The following is a 24,350-nucleotide window of genomic DNA, read 5'->3' as shown; positions in this document are numbered from 1 at the left end:
TAACTATCCCTTAAACATAATCTCAAAAGTCCGAGCAGCCGTCAGTCAGGTCTGGTGAGGACTTCCCCTCAGCTGTCAAATGGTGGGTGGGGTAGGAGTGTGCAAAGAACAGGTAGACTGCTACTTCATCACATCCATTTTTGTCAAAACCTTCCTACCGACTTAAAGGTCCGACATACACGCGCAGAGGGGGTGTGTACAGTGAGCATCGCCAGGCTGCTCTCGGACGCACGTACACACCAGCAGGGACCGCGCTCCATCAGAAAAGCGCCCATGATGCGAGGCTGCTCCAGCCGACCTAAGATCCCACAGAACCAGGGCAAGGCGGGTAAGACGCGTCGCTTTCTCTGCTCTGCAGTCCCGAGCGATTTACGAGTCGAAACTGTGCTCATTTCAACCGGATGATAGGAAGCGAGAGGGGCAGGTAGTGCAGCCCATTTAAAGGCACAAACAAGACTCCGTGTGCTCACCTTTACCCCACAAAACAACCAGAGACGACAGCCGTCGCTGTTTATAGTAAGCAGCATCATTCCCAGCAGCAACTCAGTGCTGTAACACAGAGGATGAAGGGGCGGGCGGATGTTTTGGCCGCTCGGTGACAGTAATCAACAGTTAAACTGGATGAAATCTCGGGGTGTGGAGTGCAGCTGACCGCTGTTTATATTGTAATCATCCAAACAAAGATCCCGATGGACGTGTTGCAGGCTTTAATGGGTTGTGGTTTTTTTAGGGCTGTTTTATGGCTGTAACAGCTCACACTGAGCTGCTGTGATGTGATACCCAACAGTTGTGTCTTATTGAACACCGATCTTGTGATTCGTTGCCAAAACGGGTCTTTCATCGTTGTAAATGCCGATTTTAAAAGCGAAGAATAATGCTATCATAGACTTCTATATTGGGAAGTGACTTTTCCGGCTAAAGGCAGCTAGCTGCAATCAGAGCCAGGCAGGCAGCTGTTGGTGGGAGGAGGAGGAGCTCTGTCCTGTTTCCTGTTCGTGTTCTGGTGTAAAGTATTTAAGACATTTAATGTAGCCTGCTTTGTATGAAATCAGACATCTGACTCACGCCACACTGAGCAGATAAGCTTAGCTGTCTGTAGGTGTCCTGTTTTTTTTTTGGCCAGACCAGTTTTATTCAGGTTACTCTGATTAGGTCATCAAATGGCAGGATATCAACCAAACAACTTGTAGGCTACAGCTGGGACACAGGATCAGCAAAGTCTGCACTGCAGTGTGCTGACATTTCCCTGCTAAAAATCTGAAAATGTATCCTAAGTATGAGTTACTAGGCCTGTGTGTGTGTGTGTGTGTGTGTGTGTGTGTGTGTGTGTGTGTGTGTGTGTGTGTGTGTGTGTGTGTGTGTGTGTGTGTGTGTGTGAGAGAGTGGACCTGATGAACCTGACATGTATAACAGTCTACGAGCAGTGTGGGAATTTGAGAGTGGAAGCTATTAAATTAGAAAACCTCCATCTCACCAAATTTAGGTCATGGGCCTTGTCGCTCCATCACCAAGACGGACTCCGAGCTTAATATAATCTGTGCTTCAGAAAGTGAATCAACAGATGAACAGATAGGCCGACTAACCTGAATATGTGTGTGTGGCTTTTAAAATTCTGCCTACAACGTTCGGAACTGGACATAACGTGTTACGGACAGCTTTGCAGTAAGTGCCTCGTTGTTCAGGTTAAAATCTTCCGTTTTATGGTCACTCTGGTGTGTATTAATCTGTGCAGTTGTCTCAGTTGACGACGTTACACTGAAAGATATTGCCTGAGATGGACAGAATGTGAGAACCACTACTTAAAACAAACTCTCTGACACCATACGAACAACAAAAAAGGGATCATAGTTACTGCATGTGTACGAAATACCTAACTTACTGCAAGGTTGTTGAGGTACATTGCAATACCATGTTTCATGCAGTGATGGTTCGCAAGTCCGAGGTCAACTGACCTGCAGAGAATAGGAAAGACGGGGTGCAATGCTGCCATCTCATGGACATGGTCAGTGCTTAAAGTGGTAAAAAATGTTAACGCCATTCAAAAACTACCTTACAAAATGCTGCTCGATATCACCTCTATCGTTTATAGTGGAACAATAAGTGTTTTTCACTTAATCATCCATCTTCCTGCGAACAGTCATCACAGTTTCAGTCAAGTTTCTCAATTCTAATGAAACGGTGAGTCGGCGTACACAATAAAAAGGGAGGTGAAGTCATAATTCTTGTCAATATTTACCTCTCTGCTATTCTTCTGCTCTGTGATAATGCCTGTTGTTTTGGGCTGATTTTGAAACCGGCAGAAACCCTGAAAAGAAGCATGTTTGTACGTATTCTTTTCACACTTAACACTTATCTTCTTAACCAGCGCCACATCTTTAAGGAGTTGTTGACAAAGAGCTGTTTGCAGTAATTCAGCCAGGGTATCTGAACTTTTTTTTTTTTTTAGGTTAAAAACCACAAACTCATTGTGGCATCAGGCCTTAAGCAATACCAGGAAACCACAGTGCTAAGATAACATTATGTCAAACATGATGCAGGGTTTCTGCAATCCAGAAAACGTAGTTTCTTAAAAAGGCCGTGCCCACAATCACTGATGTTTTGAGTTGCTGATTGGACCTGTCCTGGCGTTAAGGGTGGGTAAAGCAAAGTCAAAAACAGCACTTTTACCAAGTTCAGTCAACCCTAAAGATTCTTTAAGATTCCTCCAAACCCCCCGCCATCTTAACAGAACTTCCCACTCCTTACAGCACATCAAGGGTTGCTCCACCTCTGAATGGCAACATTTTTAGAGAAAAGGAGAACTCAATAGAGCTTGAAAGTCCCGCCCCCTTTTTTGCTTTTTTTTCCTACTTCCGTCGTCCCCATGGGACCTCATGCCTGGATCTATTGACATGGGCAGGATGATGTCTTCTGTTCCCAGTCATTATATGCCTTTTTACAGTACACGCATGATGTTCTGGGGTTAAATATGGATGAGTTCATGCAAAAACATTGCCGATTTGTCGTAGGAGTGCCTGGTTAAACGTTGTAAAAAAAAGTTAGGGTAAAAAGACTACATTGCGTCGCATATGCTACGTCACTGATCATATTTCCCACCATGGACGAAGCCAGACATATCACCACCAGCATAGCAGAAGCTCTCCACGTGCCCCGACTGGTAGTGGTTCTCTCCTCGGCTCACAAGTTTTCGTTCGCCCTCGAAAAACTGAGTGAAACTGGCCAACGACAGCGCCATGATTGCTCTTCTTCTTCCACTCCTCCGCGCGCCCAAACGTGATGACGTTTATTTTCCGTGCCAAACGCTACATGCTGTAGTTCGAGAAATGCTCAGAAAAATAACTTGACAATGAAGCACTTATGCCCGCTAAACTGTTACGCTACTGGTATGAAAAAATATTAAAAAATGTCCTACACAACATATGTGAAATGCAAGACTCAATTCCATCAAGCGCAAAAAATAGTTTTATTCCGTCATGGCTCCGTCATTGACTTGAATGTCAAATTATTACACTTCCGTGGTCCCGAGGGGAGGAAGTTGAATGACGTCAAGGAGGCGGGACTTTCAAGCTCTATACTTCAACATACTTTACTCCGAGATGGGAAGGTGCTTACTGCTCATTCAAAGTAATCTGCAGAGTGCACTTGAGAGGACCAAAATGATATGGTTTGACATGAAAGCTGTGGATTTAGTGTGCAAATGTCTGCTGTGCAATCTCCATATTTATATGCATGTTTTTTTCCTCCTCTCTTGTCTGATGCTACAGGTGTTTTACAGTCATGTGTACAAGGAAAGTACCTACGGTTTAAATGAAAAGCTTTTACATATCAGGACATATTTAAAAAATCATTGACAACACACAACATATTACGCTATTTCATTATGTATTGAAATAAATGTAAGCCATAATGCAGAAGCAGTGTGTTAAAAGCTAAGTCCACCCTTCCTGCTTCCATAGGAATTAAGAATATATGTCGGCAACACACGTGTACATATACATGAACGATTAATGAACAAGGAAGCTATTAAAATGATAAACGCTACAAACTAAAGAGTAGACATCAAGGCATTACACTGTTTACTTGTCAAATCCTTGTAACAGTCGTGAACAGGTGTAGCAATGGGGTGGACATCCCAGCAGGTTCATTCCAAGGTCAGACTCATAGAAACTGAAAAAATACCAAAGAGCTACATCTGACAGTCTACAGGCCTCAGTTAGCATGTAAAAAGTTACAGTCCATGACAAGATAAAGAGGAAAAAAGTATGGCTTTGTAAGGTGCTGACAGCAAAAAGATTTTATAGTTGAATCCGGGCAATCCACAAGTCTTCTGTCAAAATGTACAGCAGCTATAGACCCTTGCTGCAATCGGCCTGGTCCTTTAAAAAAGAGACCTCAAGACCGATGAGACCAAAGTGGACATATTTGGTCAAAATCAAGGTCATCATATCAGCACAAACTGTACCAACTGTGAAATACTTTGGTGTATCGCTGATGATTTGGGTTTGTTTTGTCAATCACACGACCTGGAGACTCGCAAACTCCTCTGTATACTAAAGTGTTTTAGAGCCAAATGTGAGGCCATCTGTCCGACAGGACAATGATCCCAAACACAGCAGCAAATCTACAACAGAATGGCAGGTGTTGCAGTGACCCAGTTAAAGTCAGGACCTTAACCTGATTAAAAGTGTTAAGACCTGAAGTGAACTGTGCATATATAAATGCATAAACAATCGCCAACATACCTCATTGAACTGTAGCAGCATTGTAAAGAAGAACAGGCAAAAATTCTTCCACAGCAATATAAGAGATTGATTATGTCATTCAGAAAATACAGTGGTTTGCAACTCCCCCGTCCCCTCCGGCATCTTTCCTATTTTTTTGCTTTGCAACCTGTAATTTAAATGGATTCTTAAGAGGATTTTATAATAAAAAAAAAACAACAATGTCCAAACAAAGTTAAATGTAAGGAATGTACCAATAAAAAGGTCAGAGACAGAGTTGTGGGAAAGTATAAATAGGGTTGGGTTTTAAAAAAATATATCCCAAACTTGTGAAATCCCACAGAGCAATGATGCATCCATCATTACAAAATTAAACGAATGTGTCAACTTTCTTTGAACAGCAACAAAATTGCAATGTTTGAGGCAAATCCAACACATCTCATCACCCCAAGATAACCACCCCCACAGGGAAGCATAGTAGTTGCAGCATCATGCTGTGTGGATGTTTTTCCCTGGCAGGGAGAGGGAAACTGGTCAGAACTGAGGGACTTTTGAATGTTGCTAAATACAAGGAAGTTCTTTAGGAAAACCCGTTGTAGTCTTCCAGAGGTTTGAGTCACCTTCAGCAGAGCAATGACCCTAAGCACGATGCCAAAGCAACACTCAAATGATTTGAAGGGAAACGTTAAAACGTGTTGGAATGGCCTACACCAAGTCCAGACCTCAATTTTCATGAGAATCTGTGGCATGACTTAAAGGTTGTTGTACTGTATTGCTGTGCGCTGGCTGTACACCAGGAGAATACTGACCAGAGCCGGCCCAAGGCATATGCCAACTACGCGGTCGCTTAGGGCCCCCACGCCACCAGGGGGCCCGAGAGCAATTTTGAATTTAATTTTGATTACAACTTTATTTTTCTGTAAGATAATGTGAATGTCATTTGATTCTATTTTGTATTTGGATTTTGAACATTTTGCACATCATTGCACATCTGAAAGGAATTAAACTATTTAACGTGTTTACTATAAATGCAGTCTCCAGCCTGCTGATGTTACTTTCAAATAGTTAAATTAATGAGTCATACTTATACATCACTCTTTATGTAGAAGTTAATTAAACCATATTTATGAGTTTGCTGACACCTGTATAATGTAAGATGATTACAAATAATGCTAATGATTGTGGGTCCGTTACACACATAACAGTGTAGCCTATGGAATAATGAGGCATCTGGAGCTGAGGTGATGGTAGGGGGCCCCCAAATGAAATTCTGCTTAAGGCCCCATAAAGGCTTGGGCCGGCCCTGATACTGACTAATAATTGCCTGCTGCGACATTTCTGAGTCCATTAAAATTGCACGTCGCTGTTTATTTTAGATGAACCAACGCCTACTTTTAAGGGGGTAATTATCTGGGGCTTTCGGGTTAGGTTCTCTGTCACATTTACCGGGGTTTTTATGAACCTTATTCATTGCGGAGCGACGAATACGTTCCCAGCTGTCGAGCAGAAAACGTGTTGCGCCTCTACTGCGGACGTTACGCTCGCTCGTTGGTTTCCATCGTGGCCGGAGCAGAGCACGTGACAAAGGCACGAAGAGACAAGAGACAGCGAGCACGAGCTCGAGCGGCCAGTGAGCGGGCCAGCTGTCTCCGCGCAGATGAAACACCGGTCACCTTCAGAGCAGCATCACGGGAAACTTCCCCGTGTCGGTGTCCCCGCTGCGGCTGCCTCCACCTCGCAGCGAGACGGAATGGAGGAGAAAACACCGTCAAATCTGCGGGAACTCACCCAAAACCCTCTGAAGAAGATATGGATGCCGTACAAAAATGGCCTTCCCGAAAAACACATTTCTCAAAGAAAGGGTGCGTACAACGACATGGCAACGGTTGCTAGCGTCGGTTTGTTGCTGTGTCATACCTGTTGTTAAGGAAGTATTGCTTTTATTGAATGACTTCATCTGAGTTTATTGGCCAGCCCTAAGACAACCTGTTATTTGACTTGAATAATTAAGGCGACGTTGATCCGTGTTTGATGTTGCTAGCTTACGTTTCTGCGGTTGAAAGCGCAGGGTGCCCAGTTGGCAGAGTTTAGATGTCTTGCTGCTGCTGCTGCCATCAGGTTCGCGCGATTACGTAAGCATTCACATGACGAGTGCGTTGCAGATGAAGGCTTCTCGCATCGGGGAGAAAAGACTGGCATCAGGCTGCCTATCTCGTTGTTACTTTATGCCAAGTCAAACACCATTTGTAGGTAAACATGAATTGTGTCCCTGCAGTCATGCGACTGATTCACAGCGCTGACGCTTTTCCACCTGTCTCCTCACTGTGTCCTGACGGGCATATGGCTAAACACCTGTAGGGTGGAGTGACGCACTGAACAGGTTTGGACGACTGTTTGACAAAAACAAAAGCAAGATTTCAGGGAAGCAGTTCGAGAAGAATTCCTCTCAACACGGTGTCATCAGGTGAACAGATGCACAAACCCTGGCAGCTGTCCTGCTCTCTGACCGTTTTTATGTCTGCGCATGTGTGTGGAAACATGTCTGATTACTCGGTTTCACAACTCCTCTCTGACACTTTCTGAAATCGCGGTGACCTCTGCTCCTCAATCTGCTCTGATAAGGATAATCTAGGGCTAACATTAGATCTTTTATTTTAGTCGTGTCAAATAAAGTGGAGATGGAGTCCCTTTTTCTTTTAACAGCGGTGAAGAAAATGATCGAAAACTGACTCTTTGCAAAAAAAGAGGCTTTTTTTTGCTCTTTTTTTTCCCCCTTTTCATTCCAGTATGTATGACCAACTGCCCCACCCTGATCGTGACGGTGGGCCTTCCTGCCAGAGGAAAGACTTACATCTCCAAGAAGCTGACTCGCTATCTCAACTGGATCGGAGTGCCCACCAGAGGTATAACTCCTCAGGATCGGCGGCCTGTGTAGACTTCCTTACCGAACAGTTCAAGAGAAAGGAGGTGATTTGAAGTCTTTTTTTTCTGTCCTACAGAGTTCAACGTGGGACAGTACAGAAGAGAATTTGTGAAGATTTACAAGTCCTTTGAGTTCTTCAGTCCAGACAACGAGGAGGGGTTAAAGATCAGACGGTATGAGCGAGTTGACGCCGTGAGAATTGATCTAGAAAGCAACTATGTGATATTAACGGAGGTCATTTGCAATTTGTGCAGGCAGTGTGCTTCAGCAGCGCTGAACGATGTGCGACAGTACCTCACAGAGGAAGGCGGCCAAGTTGCTGTAGGTTGAGTCTTTCCGTTGGCAAAAAATGTTTCATGCAGTTCAAACGTGGTGTGAAATTCCTCAAGGCTTGTCCGTCGTTGTTTATGTAGGTGTTTGATGCCACAAACACCACCAGAGAAAGAAGGGAGACCATCATCCAGTTTGCTGAGCAGAATGGTTTCAAGGTAACGTGTTGGGTCACAGTTCTGAGGACGCCGCCGTTGTTTGGCGCCACACGGAGTCTGAGTCGTTCTCTTTGTGCCGTCTCTCAGGTGTTCTTTGTGGAGTCTGTGTGTGAAGACCCTGATGTCATACAGGAAAATATAGTGGTGAGTTGCTGTGTTGTTGTTGTTGTTGTTGTTTTTTCTTAAAGGGATATTTCGCCTCTTTTGACATGAAGCTGTATGACATCCCATATTAGCAACATCATTTATGAACATTGACTTACCCCCTGCTGCGTCCTGTGAGCAGAGTTCCAGCCTCGTTTTGGTGTTGATGAAGGTAGTCCGGCTAGTTGGAGGGGGTTTAAAAAATAAAGCGTCTTGCTTCTCAAAACAATATGTGTTCAAAAGAGTAATACATTTGCATCACAAAATCGTTAGCCAGAAAAAGTCAGTCCTCACGATCGCTTGGCGCTATTTTTGCCTCCCTTCTTATCACTGCGTTCAGCCACCTAGCGATAGCTGCACCTGTTACGGTGTTTACTGCTCGGAAGCAGGGGACTGCTCGGTCTGCACTTCGGTCTGCACAGCCCGTAGTGATACCAAGGGAGAGAGAAATAGCGCCAACCGATTGTGAGGTCCGACTTTTTTTCTTGAACGATTTTGTGACGCAAATGTATTACTCTTTTGAACGCATATTGTTTTGATAAGCAAGACGCTTTATTTTTTAAACCCCAGCCAACTAGCCGGACTACCTTCGTCAACGCCAAAACTCAGCTGGAACTCGGCTCACAGGACGCAGCGGGGGGTAAGTCAATGTTCATAAATGATATTGCTAATATGGGATGTCATACAGCTTCATGTCAAAAGAGGCGAACTATCCCTTTAAGTTGTTTTGTGTCAGGGGGAAGTTTAACCTTTGCCAGCGTTGTGCTCACTCTTTGGCCTGTTTCCGTGTTTAGCAAGTGAAGCTGTGCAGCCCCGACTACACGAACTGTAACACAGAAGAGGCAGTGGAGGATTTCATGAAGAGGATCAAGTGTTATGAAAACTCCTACGAGACGCTGGATGAGGTTCTGGACAGGTGGGGCTGAAATTGGTGTGGTGGGTTAAATCCTCAGCTGTGAAAGGGGTTATGACATTTTCTTTGCCCTGCTTACAAGATGTTGAACCCGGGTCTTACTGCATGTATCGTCTACTCTCAGGGACCTTTCCTACATTAAAATCATGGACGTGGGTCAGCGCTACTTGGTCAATAGAGTGTTGGACCACATCCAGAGCCGGATTGTCTATTACCTCATGAACATCCACATCACGCCGCGGTCAATTTACCTGTGTCGTCATGGAGAGAGCGAGCTTAATGTCAAGGGTCGAATCGGAGGAGACTCTGGTCTCACGCCGAGGGGCAAAGAGGTGCAACAAACTGCCAAAAAACAAACAAATGATGCGTCTGCAGAACGTAAAAAGACAACTTAACTCCTTTTTTCCTCCGTGCAGTTTGGTAAGAAACTAAACCAGTTCATCGAGACGCAGGAAATTAGTGACCTAAAGGTGTGGACGAGTCAGATGAAGAGAACCATCCAGACAGCCGAGGCTCTGAATGTCCCCTACGAACAGTGGAAAGTCCTCAATGAGATCGATGCTGTGAGCAGTGTTTGTTGGCTTCCAGTTCCTTGTGTTTACCATTTCTTTGTGCGGCGTTAACAGTTTGACCAGTGAATGTGATGTCTTTCAGGGTGACTGTGAAGAGATGATGTATGAGGAGATCCAGGGAAATTATCCTCTGGAGTTTGCCCTCAGGGACCAGGACAAATACCGCTATCGGTACCCCAAAGGAGAGGTCAGTGGCAAAACGTTGTCCTCACTGCATGTGTCGTTTAATGATGTGATGTTGTTAATATTCTTTGGTGAATATGATGACCCGTTCTGTCATTTTTCTCATGTACATGACCACAAACCCGCTATTTAACTGAATCCAGATGGCCGCTGGCCACTCATTCTGCTAATGAGACTCTCTCAGGCAGCTTTGGCCGAACACTAGATCTCGGTAAACAAAGGCATCACTTTAGTTTTTATGTCTGTGTACGTGCCAAGTATATAGGCTCAGGCTGTTTACTGTGGGCCTGAAAGCCCGCTGGTGTGCTCTCACCTTTCCTTCATCCCATTACGACTCCATTCATTTCACACAGGAAGATGGATTTGGGCATTAGTCGGCTGCCCGGTCGGCCAGTGCTGATGTGACGCTTTGGGGCGTGTACTTAAAATCTAGACAACCTGAACGGATTTTTCCCATTTGCCAAAATGTCGTTCTGTTTACCTGTGAACAAAAGTTAAGGTAGCATTTTACAGACTGTATTAATCTATTTACTTATCGTAGCACTCTGCTTGCCATCTGTCTGATTTTCGTCGTCTTGTCGCACTCAGTCGTATGAGGACCTGGTGCAGCGGTTGGAGCCGGTCATCATGGAGTTGGAGAGGCAAGAAAACGTGCTGGTCATCTGTCACCAAGCTGTCATGCGCTGTCTGTTGGCTTACTTTTTGGACAAAACAGCAGGTCGGTGCTTTCAGTGAACGTTGAGAAACCTAAGTTACAGAAGGCACAATGCCCCTTAGGACACATGCAGAGATCCACACAGACATACAATAAATAGTATTGTGGGAAATGAGCTCAATTCATTTGGTACAGGGAATAAGTTGTGGGACAACGGCAGTTTTCTTGGAGATTAAACAGTGATTTACCCCAAATTAACAGTTCATTATAAATCGCTGCTCAAACGTTTTAGGAAAAAAGACCCATCCTACAAGCATCTGCTCAGTCTCGCATTTATTTTTATTAAAACCTGAATCATTATATTATGATGGATTGAATGCTGGTCAGCATTCACCTCTGATCATTATCTGAAACATGATACGCAATCTCATGATACGCAATTTCAGGGCAGGGTGCCAGGTAGTGACATAGGGTGTCAGGGTAATAAAGTATTTACGCCTTTTTTTCACTGCGTGGCCCTAACGACAGCTCCAGAAATCTCTGTCTGTGAACACAGTCCACCGTGCGGTCCACACAGGCAGGTTAAAGCCCTAAGGCTCTTTCACTGTGTAAAGAAAAAAACTACATTTGGCGCGACATTAAACGTAAAACATGATAAAGAAGCCCCAGGACTGTTGAGCAGCTAGAATCCTTTATGACAGCAGTCCTCTCCCAAACGAGCAGCAACTGGTCTCCTCAGTTCCCAGAAGTTTACAGGCTGGTGTTAAAAGAAGAAGGGGTGCTGCACAATGGGAAACGGGGCCCTGTTTTAACTGTCCCATTCCTTTATCCACACAGTGGAGCTGCCGTACCTGAAGTGCCCGCTTCACACGGTGCTGAAGCTAACGCCGGTGGCCTACGGTAGGACCAATCCTTCAGTCGCTGTTTTAATGTGAAAATTAACTCTACATCTGTTTAAAAAAAAAGATTTAAAAAAAATAACTCTCCGGCCTGACGAACAATTGAAACAAACATGTCTCAACAGGCTGTAAAGTGGAGTCCATCAGCCTAGACGTGGTTGCAGTCAACACACACAGAGAAAAACCAGAGGTGGGTACGAGCGGTCGTGTTGAGGTTGGGTGCAGGTGCTGAACTATTCTGAAGGCCAGGTTTTCAGACATGGCTTAAACAGCAACAGTTGCTTCACACAGTCATTAAACATTGGATACGTGTACTGTTCATGATCAACACAACGTGATGTTGACTCACCATTATCGTAAAACCTCTTAGCTTATAAATCAAAGGCTATAAATGATGATTAGAAATATGCATGCAATGGTTTCTGCTAACACACAACTAGCTTGCGACTGAGATAAAGCCCTCAAACCGTGCGAGAAACACACTTTAAGAAACTTGAGAAAGTCTTTGTGTTTGTGCCGTGGCTTTCATGTCTCCCTTGTGTTTTGATTCCTCCTCCTCTTTGTCTGTTTTTCATCGAACAGAACGTAGAAGTGACACGGATGTCAGAGGAGGCTTTGCTTACTGTGCCAGCTCACCAATGAGGCAGTTACTCCTCCCCAACACTCTCTCTCCCCTGTCTTAACCTTCATTACACACTAAGAACCCTTCAGACGCACAATGTACATCGAAATTCTTTAAATCTCTCCCCACTCTTCTTGTCTGTTGTATTTCTTCCACGTGTATCTTAAGGCATGCTGATGGTGGTAATTGACTGGAATCCAGTTTCTTAATATTGATTATTAATCCTGTTACGGATCTTGTCGCGCACGTTCTTCCATTTTTGGAGAACGAATGAAATGCAAATGAAGGTCTTTTTAAGCTGATGATGCACTCCCGACTGTGAAGCAATGAAGCTCCAGCACTTTTTCTGCACAAGCATTGATCAACTCTTGATTTCTTAGCAATATTGTCTTTAGAACCGATTTTAACCGTGTTCATTTTTACCAGTGTCTCATCACGTACTGTTTTCATTGGTAGGAGTCAGGACACTCTAATCTGAACTTCACAGCACTGCACAGCAGATCAGAGTTGTGCTTTGCCCCCCCTCCCACTAAATCAACTGTTTAGTTTTTTTAGGATGTGCACCACTGTTTAATGGTGACCCCTTGAGGTACAGTTATACGCTGTTTTGTTTTTGTTTGTCACAGTGTGAAGGCTGACGGTTCATGTCAATGCTAAAGAGTTCAAAGAAACATATTTCTGTTCACTGTTTCTAAATAAACTCCACTCAAACACTTCACGAATCCTCACCACACTCTCTTTGTGCTTCATTTTAGAAAGTTTGGCATGAGCGTTGCTAATAATGACATACGTTTGCAAACCTTGAAATCTGTCTGAAAGCTCGTGGAGATCTGGGAAAGTCGTATCTTTAGATCAAATGTTCTGGGCTGTGCCCTTCCTGCTTTACTCTGCTGTGCAAACTGAAGACTCCGATATTTCATGTTCATTCATATGCAAAGATTTGACTGGGATGAATGCAGCCATTCATCAGCGTGGACAAACTGTTCACTTGTGTCTGGCACAGATTCCTGTCTGCCTCCAGGGAAAGTGATCACAAAGTTTATGCTTCTTACAAGCTGGGAGCTTGGTGAGAAAGTGTAAATAATTGGACTGGAAGCGATGACGATTTAAAAATAAGTTACAAAGGCCTTTTGTAACAAGTGTGCTGTAAGCAGTTGGGGACATTTTTCTATGGATCAAACACACTTCCACAAAGATGGATCGTAATTGACTTACTGGCAGTTAGTTCATTCATTAATTTTTTATTATTTTTTGACTCCTTACAAATGCAAAAGCCATCTGACAGCTGCGTTCCTCCTTCCAGAACGTGAACATCCATCGTACGGCTGAAGACGCGCTGCAGACCGTCCCTCCTCACCTCTGATGCCTGCGTTGGAGCTCGGTGACCCTGAACTTTGGACCTGCAACTTCGGCCTCCCGCACGTGACGGACTCCCGTGGATTTCAACCCTCGTCAGTCTTCACCTGCCTGATCGCACCCGTGACCGTGTGGGGGACGTGCCCATCTTTTCTAAAGGATTTCAAGGAGCTGAGCCCGAACACGGACGTCTGGGCCTTGGTGTTCACGCCTGAAAAGCTTCACACTGCGATACCCAGCTTAGCTGGTCCACATTATCTTTGATTCAAACCGTTCTCTTGCACAGAGGGGGTTTAAAACACTTGGCTCACGGTGGATTTGTGTTTAATTATTATTTTTACTCATTGTGGTTTCATTGTGTCATTACTGTGCAGCAGCAGGATTAAGGCTACTGTAATACGTTCTGTGGCTCAAATAATCGGGATTTTTCTGCTGCATTGTACAATCATTTCACGTGAAGGTGTCTCCAGTAATAATGTGCAATTAGTAGGTTTCAAACCTGCTCTGAAAGCAAAGCTCACCATTGTAACTATGGTGACTGAGTGGATGGACTGGGCAATTATTAATAGCTGTTCCACAGTGAGCAGTCGCTAAAACGTTAAACAGTTTGTTCTCTCCAGCTTCTGTGCAGTATGTGGTGGGTGTATGTACTGTTGTTGTTGCCCCTGTCAGTATAAACACAGACCGCACCATTTTGTGAAGCAATACGTTAGAAATCCAAAAATAAGGAGCATTAACTCAGAGTTGATTGTGTCGCTTGTGACTTAAAAATGTATGTTTCAGCTCTACTGTAATAAAGATGTTATTTTTCTAAACCCATCCAGTCATTGCCACTATCTCACTCATTTTTCCACAGTTGATTAAATCTGACAATTATTTCCTCAGTTATTCAACAGTTGGGTGTAAAAAAAGAAAAAAAAGGAAGCACTTTCCTTTACTTCCTTTCCTCAGCTGACATCCATAAATCTTGTTTAACCAACTGCTGAACAAATAATTTAGCGCATATATATATATATATATAAATAAAAATAAAAGCACACTTCGGAACAGAGAGAGTGTATTTAAGGCAGTTTTGTTAAAAAAAAAAGAGAACAGTAATTTCAATGAGATGCAGTGGCTCTAATATACTTGAGGTGGGTAAGCTTAAATCAGGCTGCCTGCTTGACTGTAGATGGTTTCTAGGAGCCTTTTTTTTGAAGCCTTAATTATACAGAGTTCCCAGAAATGAAGACGTCCAGGTGACTAAGATGAAAATATGGTAAATATTTAACATATTTATATTTCTGAGAAGAGGCTGATCAAACTAAAAAGGAAAAATTTAAAAAAAGACAGGAGTTACCGTATGTGTTTAACCTGAGAGTTTGTAATCCTGTGGCAAAACGCTGATTATAAAAAAATAAAATAAAACAAATCACACTGCATTCAAAAATATGTGATATTATCAAATAAAGTCTTTCCCCCGCAGATGAGTTTTCATACGAATCATTCGATTGGCTTTGAAAATCTGAGAGCTCAGTGTTCACACGCTGTCTACCACACTTCCCCTTCCTCAAATCAACTACGTGACGAGAGGTAATGACCTAAGTGCCGTCTAAAACCAACTTCCTCACAAAGAGCAAATCCATATATAGGTGCAGCAGCGCTCCGCGGCGGCACCATAAATGGTGCTTCTTCTTTTAATCCCAACACTCGAGTATAAACAAGTGACTTTTATTCTCTTTCACCATTTTTTTTTCTTACATGTGTTACTGTGGCGCCTTTACAGACAGCTCCTGCTCCACGTGATTTAATGCCACACAGATTACTTCCTCAAACAATGTACGTCCTGGACAGACAAATTGTGGAGACGAATTTGAAACAGTGACAGAACATACAGACTCACGTACACGAAATACAAAAAAAAAAGAAATCTGGTCATTTTATTTGCAACACACCCCTCAGTGCCCCTGTATTCATGGATATCAACTTGATTAATACTTTAAGGACCCGCCTTTGTTTGGGGATTTGTTCAGAGTGGCTGAAAATGAAACTGGTAAATATTTCATTATATACATGACTTGATATTCATGAGTACAGGGAAATACTTGAGATCGGGCGCAAAGGGGCTTCAGATTGGTCAGTTGCCTCTCATCTCCTTGCTGATTGGCTGCTCACTCCTTTAGTTCTCCACTTACACGCCGTTTGGCCCTCAGAGTTTTCCAAGGCTTGTACGAGACCAAGGACGCCGCCATCATCAGAACTGCGGAGAGGACGGGAACAAATTATTATCAGCCCATCAATTTGCACACAATCAGGTGAAATCCTACCGCCAAACAGCATTCGAGCAGCGAAGGCGTCGCTTACGTTCTTGAGGAATTCTTCGGCAACGATACGGGCCCTGGCGTTAACAGACAGTTTCATCTCGCTGATCTCCTTGTCGATCTCCTCCATGAAGTGGATGACGAAGTCCACCAGCTTGTGTTTGTACATCTGCTCCGTGTGGAAGTTGGTGATCAAGAAGCTAATATCGTATCCCTGCACAGACAAAGCATCACTTGTGTAATCACATTCAAGGGAATGCATGTTGTAATTGTTCCGGTGTTTTGTGTTTGTATCCGATTTCCAGAACATTTACACGTTAACATCCTTATTAGCCACTTAAAAAAAGGTTGCACTGTTCTTCATTTGCTGATCAATTCCCCCCCTGTTGCCAGCTGCTTATATATATATATATATATATATATATATATATATATATATAATATATATATATAGTATATATACTACAACCCAGATGACCTCGCCCCACGACATTCCTCACCTCTACTGGTTTCCTCCTCAGAATGAAGAAGTTCTCTGCCCTCATCATCATGAAGCGCATGAACTTGTGGCAAAGGATCTTCTCGATCTCATCGGCCTACGGTCAGTCGCCAACAACAGAAGTTTTTTTTTTTTAATGTGTATGAGATTGGATATGAAATTGTGAACAGAAAAAAGAAACCACGGTGCGCTTACTGACCTGCTTGACTGCAATGCTGACTCTGACAGAGTTGATGGACCCCTCGATGAGAACCTTCTCCTTGTCATTACGGCTGATCACCACTGGCTGAAGCAGCAGCTCCTTACTGCTCCTGTAACCACAAACAGCAACCCCGGATGAGTTCGGCTTACTCCCGACATTCTCACTGCATTGGGCAGACACCTGCAGACAGGCTACAGCGAGCCCCCTCCAGCGAATTTGAGAGCTTTGCCCGTGCTTGTGTCATTTTTCTTCCCTCCCATACTTTCTTGTGCAGGTCTGCGCAGGCCCCAACTTGTGCAAGAGCAGCAGACGATAAACAGGAGGAAGGAAAGAATGCTGACAGCCACCGAGGCTGGTAAGGGTCCAGTGCCACTGAGACATACCTGACCTCCACCTCTGGCTTGTTGTGACGCTCCACCACCTGAGAGGAAAAGTTCTCCAGACAGACGGCCGCCTGCAAGGTGGCCCTCACAGCATTCAAGTAGGGGCGCAGAGTCGCTGTCTGAGGACAAATGACAGGAGATCAGTGTTTTTGGGTGAACCCTTCTGCGGGCAGGGTTACAGGGTGTTGAGATTTGTGATGTAGATCAGGGCGCAAACAAAGTGAACCTGCCAGCTTAGGGAGGGTGACCTATGAGGTCAGGTTTGACAAGTATCCAAAACCAGCTGTAAGCTTGCTGTTGCTCATATTGCAGATAAATCACATACTCGTCTTTACTAAGTCAATTGACTATTTCTCCAACAAAGCAAATTATCAGTAATTTCAAACACATTCATTTAGCTACGAGTTCATTCCGGTTTGAATTCACTACTTTTGTTTGAAACAGAGACTGGAGCTTGTCAAAAAAATTAATAATAATCACCGATGCTAAGCCTCGTCACAGTGTCAAAAATATACGGTGCTTTTCCGCCGACAAATGCCCGAGTTTTTGGTGGGGTTACATGGGACAGTAATAAGCAGAAAGGGGTCGACAGGAAAAGACAGCTCAGCCCAAATCACTCTACTTTCTGCATACCGTTTCAATGATGCGCGCTGCCTCATTTAACTGCAGCCAACCGTCAACACACTCAAAAGCTCGGCGCTAGCTAGCTAGCTAATCTTGCCTCGAGTAAATTCATACTTCGTTAGGATAAATAGTTAAATGATAAAACATAAAAAATACATTTAGTGCAGGAGACTTACCATTTTGTGCTGTACAAGACGGAAGTTCCTCAGCCACGCCTGGGACGACTCTTCCGTAAATCCTACATAGTCTACAACAGCTAGGGTGTGTTTGTTTTTCTTACCTCTTCCTTTCACGATATTGGTACGTTTAGAACGCGCACCTCATTCTTGCGATTGTTCATATGACTCCGCCCGGGTGGAAATTATATTCAACAAAACGAGTGCATCCCTGGGCGCGCCCATTCCTCTTTGCTAAGAGGGGACATGTTGCACAGTGGCCGTCCGATCAGCTGTTATTTTGAGTTTTTAAAATCTTTATTCGAGCTCAAATGTAACTTATAAGTTTGTGACAGGTGTATGATATTCTATATGGTTAAAAACAAATCTAGAGGAAAATTATGAGGGTATTTGATACAAACCTTGATTAAAAAAATGGTTTGTTCCGACTATACCACTGTAGCCTCAACTGTCGATAACGTAATACTTGCTACGTTTATATTGTTGTGTTTTACCTTGCAATATAACCTATTAATGTTTCAAATGGACTTATAGAAAAAGTTACGCCCATTATATATTTGTTGTCCCAAAGAGGTGATAACATAATTTAAAGGTGCTACAGATATTCCTCTCAGCACAATGGTTTTTTCCATCATGGATACCTTTCACTGACGGTAAATATAGCTGCTTTTAAACGTTAAAATTAAGGTTTAAATGCCCAGAGTGTGTTACTTTGAGCCCTCGGAGCTTTTTCTTAATAAAAACCTGTATGTACAATGTTAATACTCAAGTGGCTGCTGTCAGAAATAAAGAGTAATTTGAGGCAGTTCGGGCCCAGCGCCGCTTGAACGTGAGTCGAGTGCGTGCGCTCGTGCGTCTGTACGTGCTCCGGATTGATCTTTTTAATGTGTGTGATCTACAGCTGGACTCCCCTGCATGCAAGTCTGATGATCTCTAAACAGTTACTCTGTCTATCCATTAGTATCGGTTTAATCAGGTGCTCACAGCTGCCCGGCTCAGAGCATCATGAGCGAGCTAAAGGACTGCCCCCCGCTTAAATACTACGACTTCAAGCCCGTCGAGCATGTCAAGCTGTGTCCCCGCTACACTGCTGTGCTGGGCCGCTCAGAAGACGATGGCATCGGCATCGAAGAGCTGGACACCCTTCAGCTGGAGCTGGAGACACTCCTGTCTTCAGCCAGCCGGCGCCTCCGAGCCCTGGAGGAGCAGAGGCAGGTAGGAGAAAGTCTCTACTTATTTAATTTCCAATCTGTGGAATCGGGTGTCAGATTAGATCAGCTGATTAGAATTTAGTGAATACTAAATTAAAACACTTGCTTGAAAAAAAGCGACCAGTGCTGCTTACTGCCTTGCCGACTTTCTTCTGTCCTCCATCTCAGATCCTCACAGATTGGCAAGACAAGAAGGGAGACAAGCGCTTCTTGAAACTTGGTAAAGACCCAGACCCTGCCGCCTCATCCCGTCATAAGCAAAAGAAGCCAAAATTGGATAGCAAGGGAGGACACAGGCCAGGCCCAGGTCCCGGGAGACCAAAACCCCAAAACCTGCCACCAAAAGTTCAAGAGTATGAATTTACAGATGATCCCCAAGATATTCCCCGGACTCCGAAAAACGATGCTCCCAACAGGTCAGCAACAACCGCTCCACATGACAGCATCACTTTGTTGTTGTTGTTGTTGTTTCTGCTGTAATTAAGTGATGCGCTATTCATGCAATCATCTTTAGTCAGGCTGCTCTGAGACGTGCTGTAATGGGAAATATAACACGACGTGCCTCAGCCTCCTTTTTGTGCTTCATTAACGTATTCAAAATGTTTTCAGATTCTGGGCATCAGTGGAACCGTATTGTGCTGATATCACAAATGAAGAGATACGACTCCTTGAGGAGCTTCTGAAACCTCCAGAGGATGAAGCCGAGTATTTCAAAGTATGGCCTTCAAAGTCATGTACTCCTGGTTCACTCAGGCCAACTGCAGAGTCGATTGAAGAGGTGGAGCGGGATGCATCTCTCAGTGCTGTTTGTGTTAACTTTAGATTCCGGCGTTGGGGAAACACTACTCACAGCGGTGGGCTCAAGAGGATCTCCTGGAGGAGCAGAGGGAGGGAGCTCGAGCCAACGACAAAAAGAAGAGCCTCATGGGAGGACCGCTGTCAGAGCTGGATGCAAAAGGTGAGGGAAAGACAACACCCTGCAGCTGGAAATGACTGCGCATGAACTTGTCTGCCTTTGGTCTCACCGTGCCAGACTGGAGACGCAACAGAATCGTGAACCTATTTTGATTTATATGTTGCATGTAGATGTGGACTCGCTGCTGAAGAAGTCAGAATCCCAACATGAATCCCCTGAAGATGGCTGTCCCTTTGGTCCTCTCACGCAGCGTCTGCTGCAGGCCCTCGTCGAGGTCGGGCTCACATTTTTTTTTTTAAGTGGCTTCTAATATAAATATTCATATATGATGAGATTTTTTTTATTTCTGTTTTCTTCCAGGAGAACATTATATCCCCCATGGAGGATTCTCCTATACCAGACATTTCAGGAAAGGATGCTAATGATGGTGCTGGGACCTCTCCTCGAAGCCAAGGAAAAGCTTTTAGGTGTAGTATGTTTTTCACGTCGAATAGATTTGTAGGATATCCAAAAAAAAGCAACACCAGTTCTCTGTATAGGATGGCAAACTGCTATTCTCAGACATTTGTTTAAAACAAACTCCAACTTCCATGCGGACCACAGTGTCTGTGTCAGGATGACAGCCAGAACTATTCAGTCTGTGTTTGGGTTATTGAGGGTTATTGCCTGTTCACTGTTCATGTGGTGACAGTGTGGATGTCTGGTTTAGCAGGAAGAGGGACAGAAAAACTAAACAAGATGGCAAATGAAAAGTCCCAGTATGTAGTGTGGATTCAGTTCTGCTAAGAGAAACACAAGTTGATGACAACAATAATGTCATATTTACATGGAGAGTTAAAGAGAGCACAGTGAGGAAAGGTGCATCATGGACCTATAGCAGCATAACTAAGGGATGTTTCATGATCACCTGAGCCATTCTCTAACTATAAGCTCTATCAAATAGGAAGGTTTTGAGCCTTATCTTAATGGTAGAGATAATGTCTGCATCCTGAACCCAAACTAGCTGATGGTTCCAGAGAGAGGGGCCTGATGAATGAAGGCTGTGCCTCCCATTCTACTTTTAGAAACTCTGGGAACCACAAGTAAACCTGCAGTCTAAGTGCTCTGTTGGAAAAATATCCAACTATGAGATCTAAGATATGATGGAGCCTGTTCCTGAAGAGCTTTATTTGTGAAGAGAAGGATTTAAAATTCTGTGCTGAATTCATTAGGAAGCCAATGAAGAGAAGCTAAAAGAGGAGAAAAATGATCTCTCCTGTTAGATCTCATCAGAACTCTGGCTGCAGCATTTTGGATCAACTGAAGGCTTTTCAGAGTATTTGTGGGACAGCCCAATAGTAAAGAATTCCAGTAGTCCAATCTTGACATAACAAATGCACGGAGCAGTTTTTCTGCATCACTCTGAGACAAGATGTTCCTAATTTTGGCAATATTACAAAGGTGAAAGAATGCAGTCCCAGAAACCTGTTTTGTATGCGAGTCAAAGAACGACGTCAACACTGCTGAGTGTTAAAGGAATTCATGGCTCAACAGAGCTCGGATTGCTATTGCGTGTTTCCACTAGCCCGCCGTACCTGCAACCGGGTAGATTTTCCGTATCACCTCAGCCCTGGTTCCAAGCGGGCCGAAGCGTTCCTAAAACGTGACGTCAGCCGACTGCCTTCCACTGATTGGCCGATGAGTGTCGTCACTTTTCAATACTGTTTTGTCTGGCGGCCAGGAGTCTTCTCTGGCTCTCTTCTCTTGCCCTCTGTGCGACAAAAAGCCACAGGGTGAGCAGCAACACGAGCGCCTCCATGTCCTCCATGCTATCCTCCTCGTATGTTGTTGTTGTTCTGGTCGCGCAGCCGTGTTACGACGACCCCGCCCACGTCGAAGAGGCACGAAGTTGTAAATGGAAACGCAACCAAACCGAGCCGTGCCGAGCCGTGCCGAGCTAGTGGAAAAGCGCCTTTAGTCAGCGTGGGTACAGTGCCGAAAAGAAACCCGGGATTGTTCGTATTCTCTCATTCTGGATGTTGACCCTTGCAGGGTTGGTTGTTTTAACATTTTGTCCTGATTTGCTGACAAGGCAGTTCAAAACCGCTGAGATTGGATCTAAAACAGATCAACTTAATCAGTCTACATATCAGAATGTATTTAACCAGTAAAACAAATTTCATTTTGATTTGACCTGATATTGAGATGATTCCTACATTATTATGCTACAGCGTCAGAACTACGAGATCCTCTTGAATATCAAGTTAAAGCCATAATGTGTAATATTTCACGTTGTCTATTAACAAATTTGAGTCTTATCATTCACAAGTATTACCTCAATCGTTATTAATTACCTCCATCACAAAAGTGCAGTGTTCTTATATTCTTTATATTCAGCATGCGAATGTACATAAGAGTGTTACACCCCAATGGATGTCGCCATGTTTCTCCGCCATTTTTAAACTACGGGATTTGTAGAAGGACATGTCATCAGCTTCGCATTTTCCGTTTACACATTGGAAACGGAAAATGCGAAGCTGATGACATGTCCTTCTACAAATCCCGTAGTTTTAAAATGGCGGAGCGACATGGAGACATTCATTGTCTGTGAAATATTACACATTATAGCTTTAAACGTTTAAAAGCTTAGTGCTCAGAGCCTGATGAGGACAGCCTGGCTTAACAAAGAAAGATCATAACCATCACCGTGGTGCTCGTTATCTGATGGAGGTTTAAGTTTCATCAAGCCAGCCAACACTAAGAAGGCCTGGCTGCGTTAAACTTGGTTCGAAATGAACCCTTCTGGGTGGCACATTTTGTTGTTGATAAAATTGCAATCCAGAACCTTCCAAGATTCTCCCAGAGGAGGCACAGCTGGACAAAAATTGCAAGCAATCATCAAAATGCTCAATTATCAAATCAACCATTTATAACCTCTGTCAAGGCATCACAACGGACACCTTGTCTGCCCGACACAGTGGGGAGTTGTTTGTAGATTGTCGGCCTCTTCCCTTTGACTTTATTACACAACTGGAACCTCACGCAGCAGCAGCAGGAATAATGCAGTCTCCAACGACGCTGCAGCAGCATCTTAATGTATTATTTACACCTTCTGAAAGGTCATCTGGATTTTCTGCAGCCAAATTAAAATGTGTTTCTGTGAAGAAAAAAAAAACCGGTTACAGTTTTACAGTGAAAAATAAATGTAAACAGAACACTCGCACTCAGGATGACTCCAGCACCTACTGAATTTTCTGATATTTCAAATGGATTATTACAGAAAATCTTCCATTTTGCTGCGTGAATGATATTGGTGGCGCTCGCATCACTTTGCTCATCTAAACTTGCATGTTACTGTTTGCTCATATTTGATTTTAGACACCATCCACATACTTTTTTTCTTCTTTCCATCCCCAGTGTTCCTCACACGCGCTCCTTGGAGGCACGGATCAAAGAGGAGCTGATAGCTCAGGGGCTGCTGGATTCTGAGGAGCGACCTGGACAAGGAGGAGACTCTGAGGACGAGGTCCTTGCTGAGCTGCAGAAACGACAAGCAGAACTCAAAGCCTTGAGTGCCCACAACAGAGCCAGGAAGCAGGAGCTGCTCCGGTGAGGACTCACGTTTACGGCCACAGTAAACTCTGTCTGTGGAAGTTTCTTGAAAAGCAAATTACACGAAACTAATGGCGTGCTGTTCTCTCACAGATTGGCAAAGGAAGAAATGCGCAAGCAGGAATTAAGGCAGAGAGTGAGGGTGGCTGACAATGAGGTGATGGAGGGATTTCGGCGGATCATGGCTGCCAGGCAGAAGAAACGCACTCCAACTAAGAAGGAGAAAGATCAGGCGTGGAAAGCTCTGAAGGAGAGGGAAAGCATCCTCAAGTTATTAGATGGATAAAGGACAAAGGTCTCCGCAAGGGTCTTTTTCCACATTTTAATCCTAAAAAAAAAAAAAAAATTGTTGGAAGAATGACTCTTTCCCCACACTCTGACAGCGACTGTCCTGCAGTCAGGGCAGGAGTTTATGTGTCGTAGTTTATGTGGCTTGTACAGTAAAGACTCATTTGATCAGTAACCAGTAACCAGTGTGCATTTCTTTCTTCTTTTTTTTTACTCCTTTAGTTTTTTTTTTTTTTTATCTCTGTTGAATTTTGATGTTGATCTTTTTATTTGTTTACCATTCGTAATGTCATGACAACAATGTATAGCTGTTGGAATAAATCAGTACAACTTAATATTTTCTTGTTGATGGGCAAATTAGAGGAGTATGCATTTGCTGCGGTCTACAGTGCTCACAACGAGTCCGCCTGGAGAAACACAGGCAGACTGATGCTACTTATTCAAGTGTAATAAAAGCAATCTTTGTCGCTCTTTTTACGGGGTTATTGTTTATTTCCCACATCGGCATCTGCAGGAAAACATCTTTGTTTCATTTTACTCAAATCGGCAGCCCATTTAGGTGAATGGCTTTTCTTTAAGTTGGGAGCAGTGCTCAACCAGCCGCAGTCACCATGGTAATGTTGCACCAAATGTGTCGGCTTCCCATTCGGGAATTGTTTACAACCATGACAACCATGAGTGAAG

General features: G+C 43.8%; 3 protein-coding genes across 8 annotated transcripts; 2 read left to right on the top strand and 1 right to left on the bottom strand.

The window, feature by feature from the left end:
• The first annotated feature begins 100 nt into the window (after positions 1-100).
• On the top strand, positions 101-14,295 carry pfkfb4a (6-phosphofructo-2-kinase/fructose-2,6-biphosphatase 4a). Of its 5 annotated transcripts, XM_075460377.1 has the most exons (15): positions 6,303-6,583; positions 7,508-7,624; positions 7,721-7,817; positions 7,899-7,965; positions 8,058-8,132; positions 8,220-8,276; positions 9,071-9,192; positions 9,314-9,521; positions 9,606-9,752; positions 9,844-9,948; positions 10,533-10,662; positions 11,437-11,499; positions 11,624-11,688; positions 12,081-12,141; positions 13,424-14,295. In XM_075460377.1, exons 1-14 carry the CDS (start codon positions 6,379-6,381, stop codon positions 12,138-12,140), a joined length of 1,518 nt encoding a protein of 505 aa, XP_075316492.1. In that variant the 5' UTR covers positions 6,303-6,378; the 3' UTR covers position 12,141; positions 13,424-14,295. The 5 variants fall into 5 exon arrangements, with proteins under 5 accessions (XP_075316493.1, XP_075316494.1, XP_075316492.1 ...); XM_075460378.1 differs by lacking the exons at positions 6,303-6,583; positions 13,424-14,295 and adding an exon at positions 101-328 and having other exon boundaries at positions 12,081-12,838; XM_075460379.1 differs by lacking the exons at positions 6,303-6,583; positions 12,081-12,141 and adding an exon at positions 102-328.
• An 875-nt stretch (positions 14,296-15,170) lies between these two features.
• Positions 15,171-17,764, bottom strand: LOC142376799 (actin-related protein 2/3 complex subunit 4-like). The gene is made up of 6 exons (XM_075460381.1): positions 17,661-17,764; positions 16,861-16,979; positions 16,475-16,586; positions 16,277-16,372; positions 15,820-15,990; positions 15,171-15,715 (listed from the first exon to the last, which is right to left on the bottom strand). Exons 1-6 carry the CDS (start codon positions 17,661-17,663, stop codon positions 15,710-15,712), a joined length of 507 nt encoding a protein of 168 aa, XP_075316496.1. The 5' UTR covers positions 17,664-17,764; the 3' UTR covers positions 15,171-15,709.
• Positions 17,765-18,100: 336 nt separating this feature from the next.
• tada3l (transcriptional adaptor 3 (NGG1 homolog, yeast)-like) lies at positions 18,101-24,139 on the top strand. Of its 2 annotated transcripts, none has more exons than XM_075462028.1 (9): positions 18,101-18,313; positions 18,622-18,875; positions 19,040-19,287; positions 19,481-19,586; positions 19,694-19,829; positions 19,958-20,061; positions 20,148-20,254; positions 23,184-23,375; positions 23,472-24,139. In XM_075462028.1, the coding sequence occupies exons 2-9, from the start codon at positions 18,666-18,668 to the stop codon at positions 23,662-23,664; spliced, it is 1,296 nt and encodes a 431-aa protein (XP_075318143.1). In that variant the 5' UTR covers positions 18,101-18,313; positions 18,622-18,665; the 3' UTR covers positions 23,665-24,139. The 2 variants fall into 2 exon arrangements, with proteins under 2 accessions (XP_075318143.1, XP_075318144.1); XM_075462029.1 differs by lacking the exon at positions 18,101-18,313 and adding an exon at positions 18,344-18,489.
• The last annotated feature ends 211 nt before the right edge of the window (positions 24,140-24,350 follow it).

Source organism: Odontesthes bonariensis, chromosome 3 (assembly GCF_027942865.1).
Source record: "Odontesthes bonariensis isolate fOdoBon6 chromosome 3, fOdoBon6.hap1, whole genome shotgun sequence".
Classification (NCBI taxonomy): Eukaryota; Metazoa; Chordata; class Actinopteri; order Atheriniformes; family Atherinopsidae; genus Odontesthes; species Odontesthes bonariensis.
The sequence above is the reverse complement of the archived record's forward strand: the minus strand, read 5'-3'. Positions and strand labels throughout refer to the sequence as shown.

What these genes read in the sequence shown, in the direction of transcription:
- pfkfb4a (XM_075460376.1), top strand. Translation starts at nt 6,379, where the DNA reads ATGAAACACCGGTCACCTTCAGAGCAGCATCACGGGAAACTTCCCCGT. An exon ending in AGGAAGGCGGCCAAGTTGCT is followed by an intron (nt 7,966 to 8,057) that starts GTAGGTTGAGTC and finishes TTGTTTATGTAG; the next exon opens with GTGTTTGATGCCACAAACAC. An exon ending in CTGAGCAGAATGGTTTCAAG is followed by an intron (nt 8,133 to 8,219) that starts GTAACGTGTTGG and finishes GCCGTCTCTCAG; the next exon opens with GTGTTCTTTGTGGAGTCTGT.
- LOC142376799 (XM_075460381.1), bottom strand. An exon ending in AAGCCAGAGGTGGAGGTCAG is followed by an intron (nt 16,587 to 16,860) that starts GTATGTCTCAGT and finishes TTGTGGTTACAG; the next exon opens with GAGCAGTAAGGAGCTGCTGC. An exon ending in TGAGGAGGAAACCAGTAGAG is followed by an intron (nt 15,991 to 16,276) that starts GTGAGGAATGTC and finishes TTGTCTGTGCAG; the next exon opens with GGATACGATATTAGCTTCTT.
- tada3l (XM_075462028.1), top strand. Translation starts at nt 18,666, where the DNA reads ATGAGCGAGCTAAAGGACTGCCCCCCGCTTAAATACTACGACTTCAAG. An exon ending in CCCTGGAGGAGCAGAGGCAG is followed by an intron (nt 18,876 to 19,039) that starts GTAGGAGAAAGT and finishes CCTCCATCTCAG; the next exon opens with ATCCTCACAGATTGGCAAGA. An exon ending in TGCTGCAGGCCCTCGTCGAG is followed by an intron (nt 20,062 to 20,147) that starts GTCGGGCTCACA and finishes GTTTTCTTCCAG; the next exon opens with GAGAACATTATATCCCCCAT.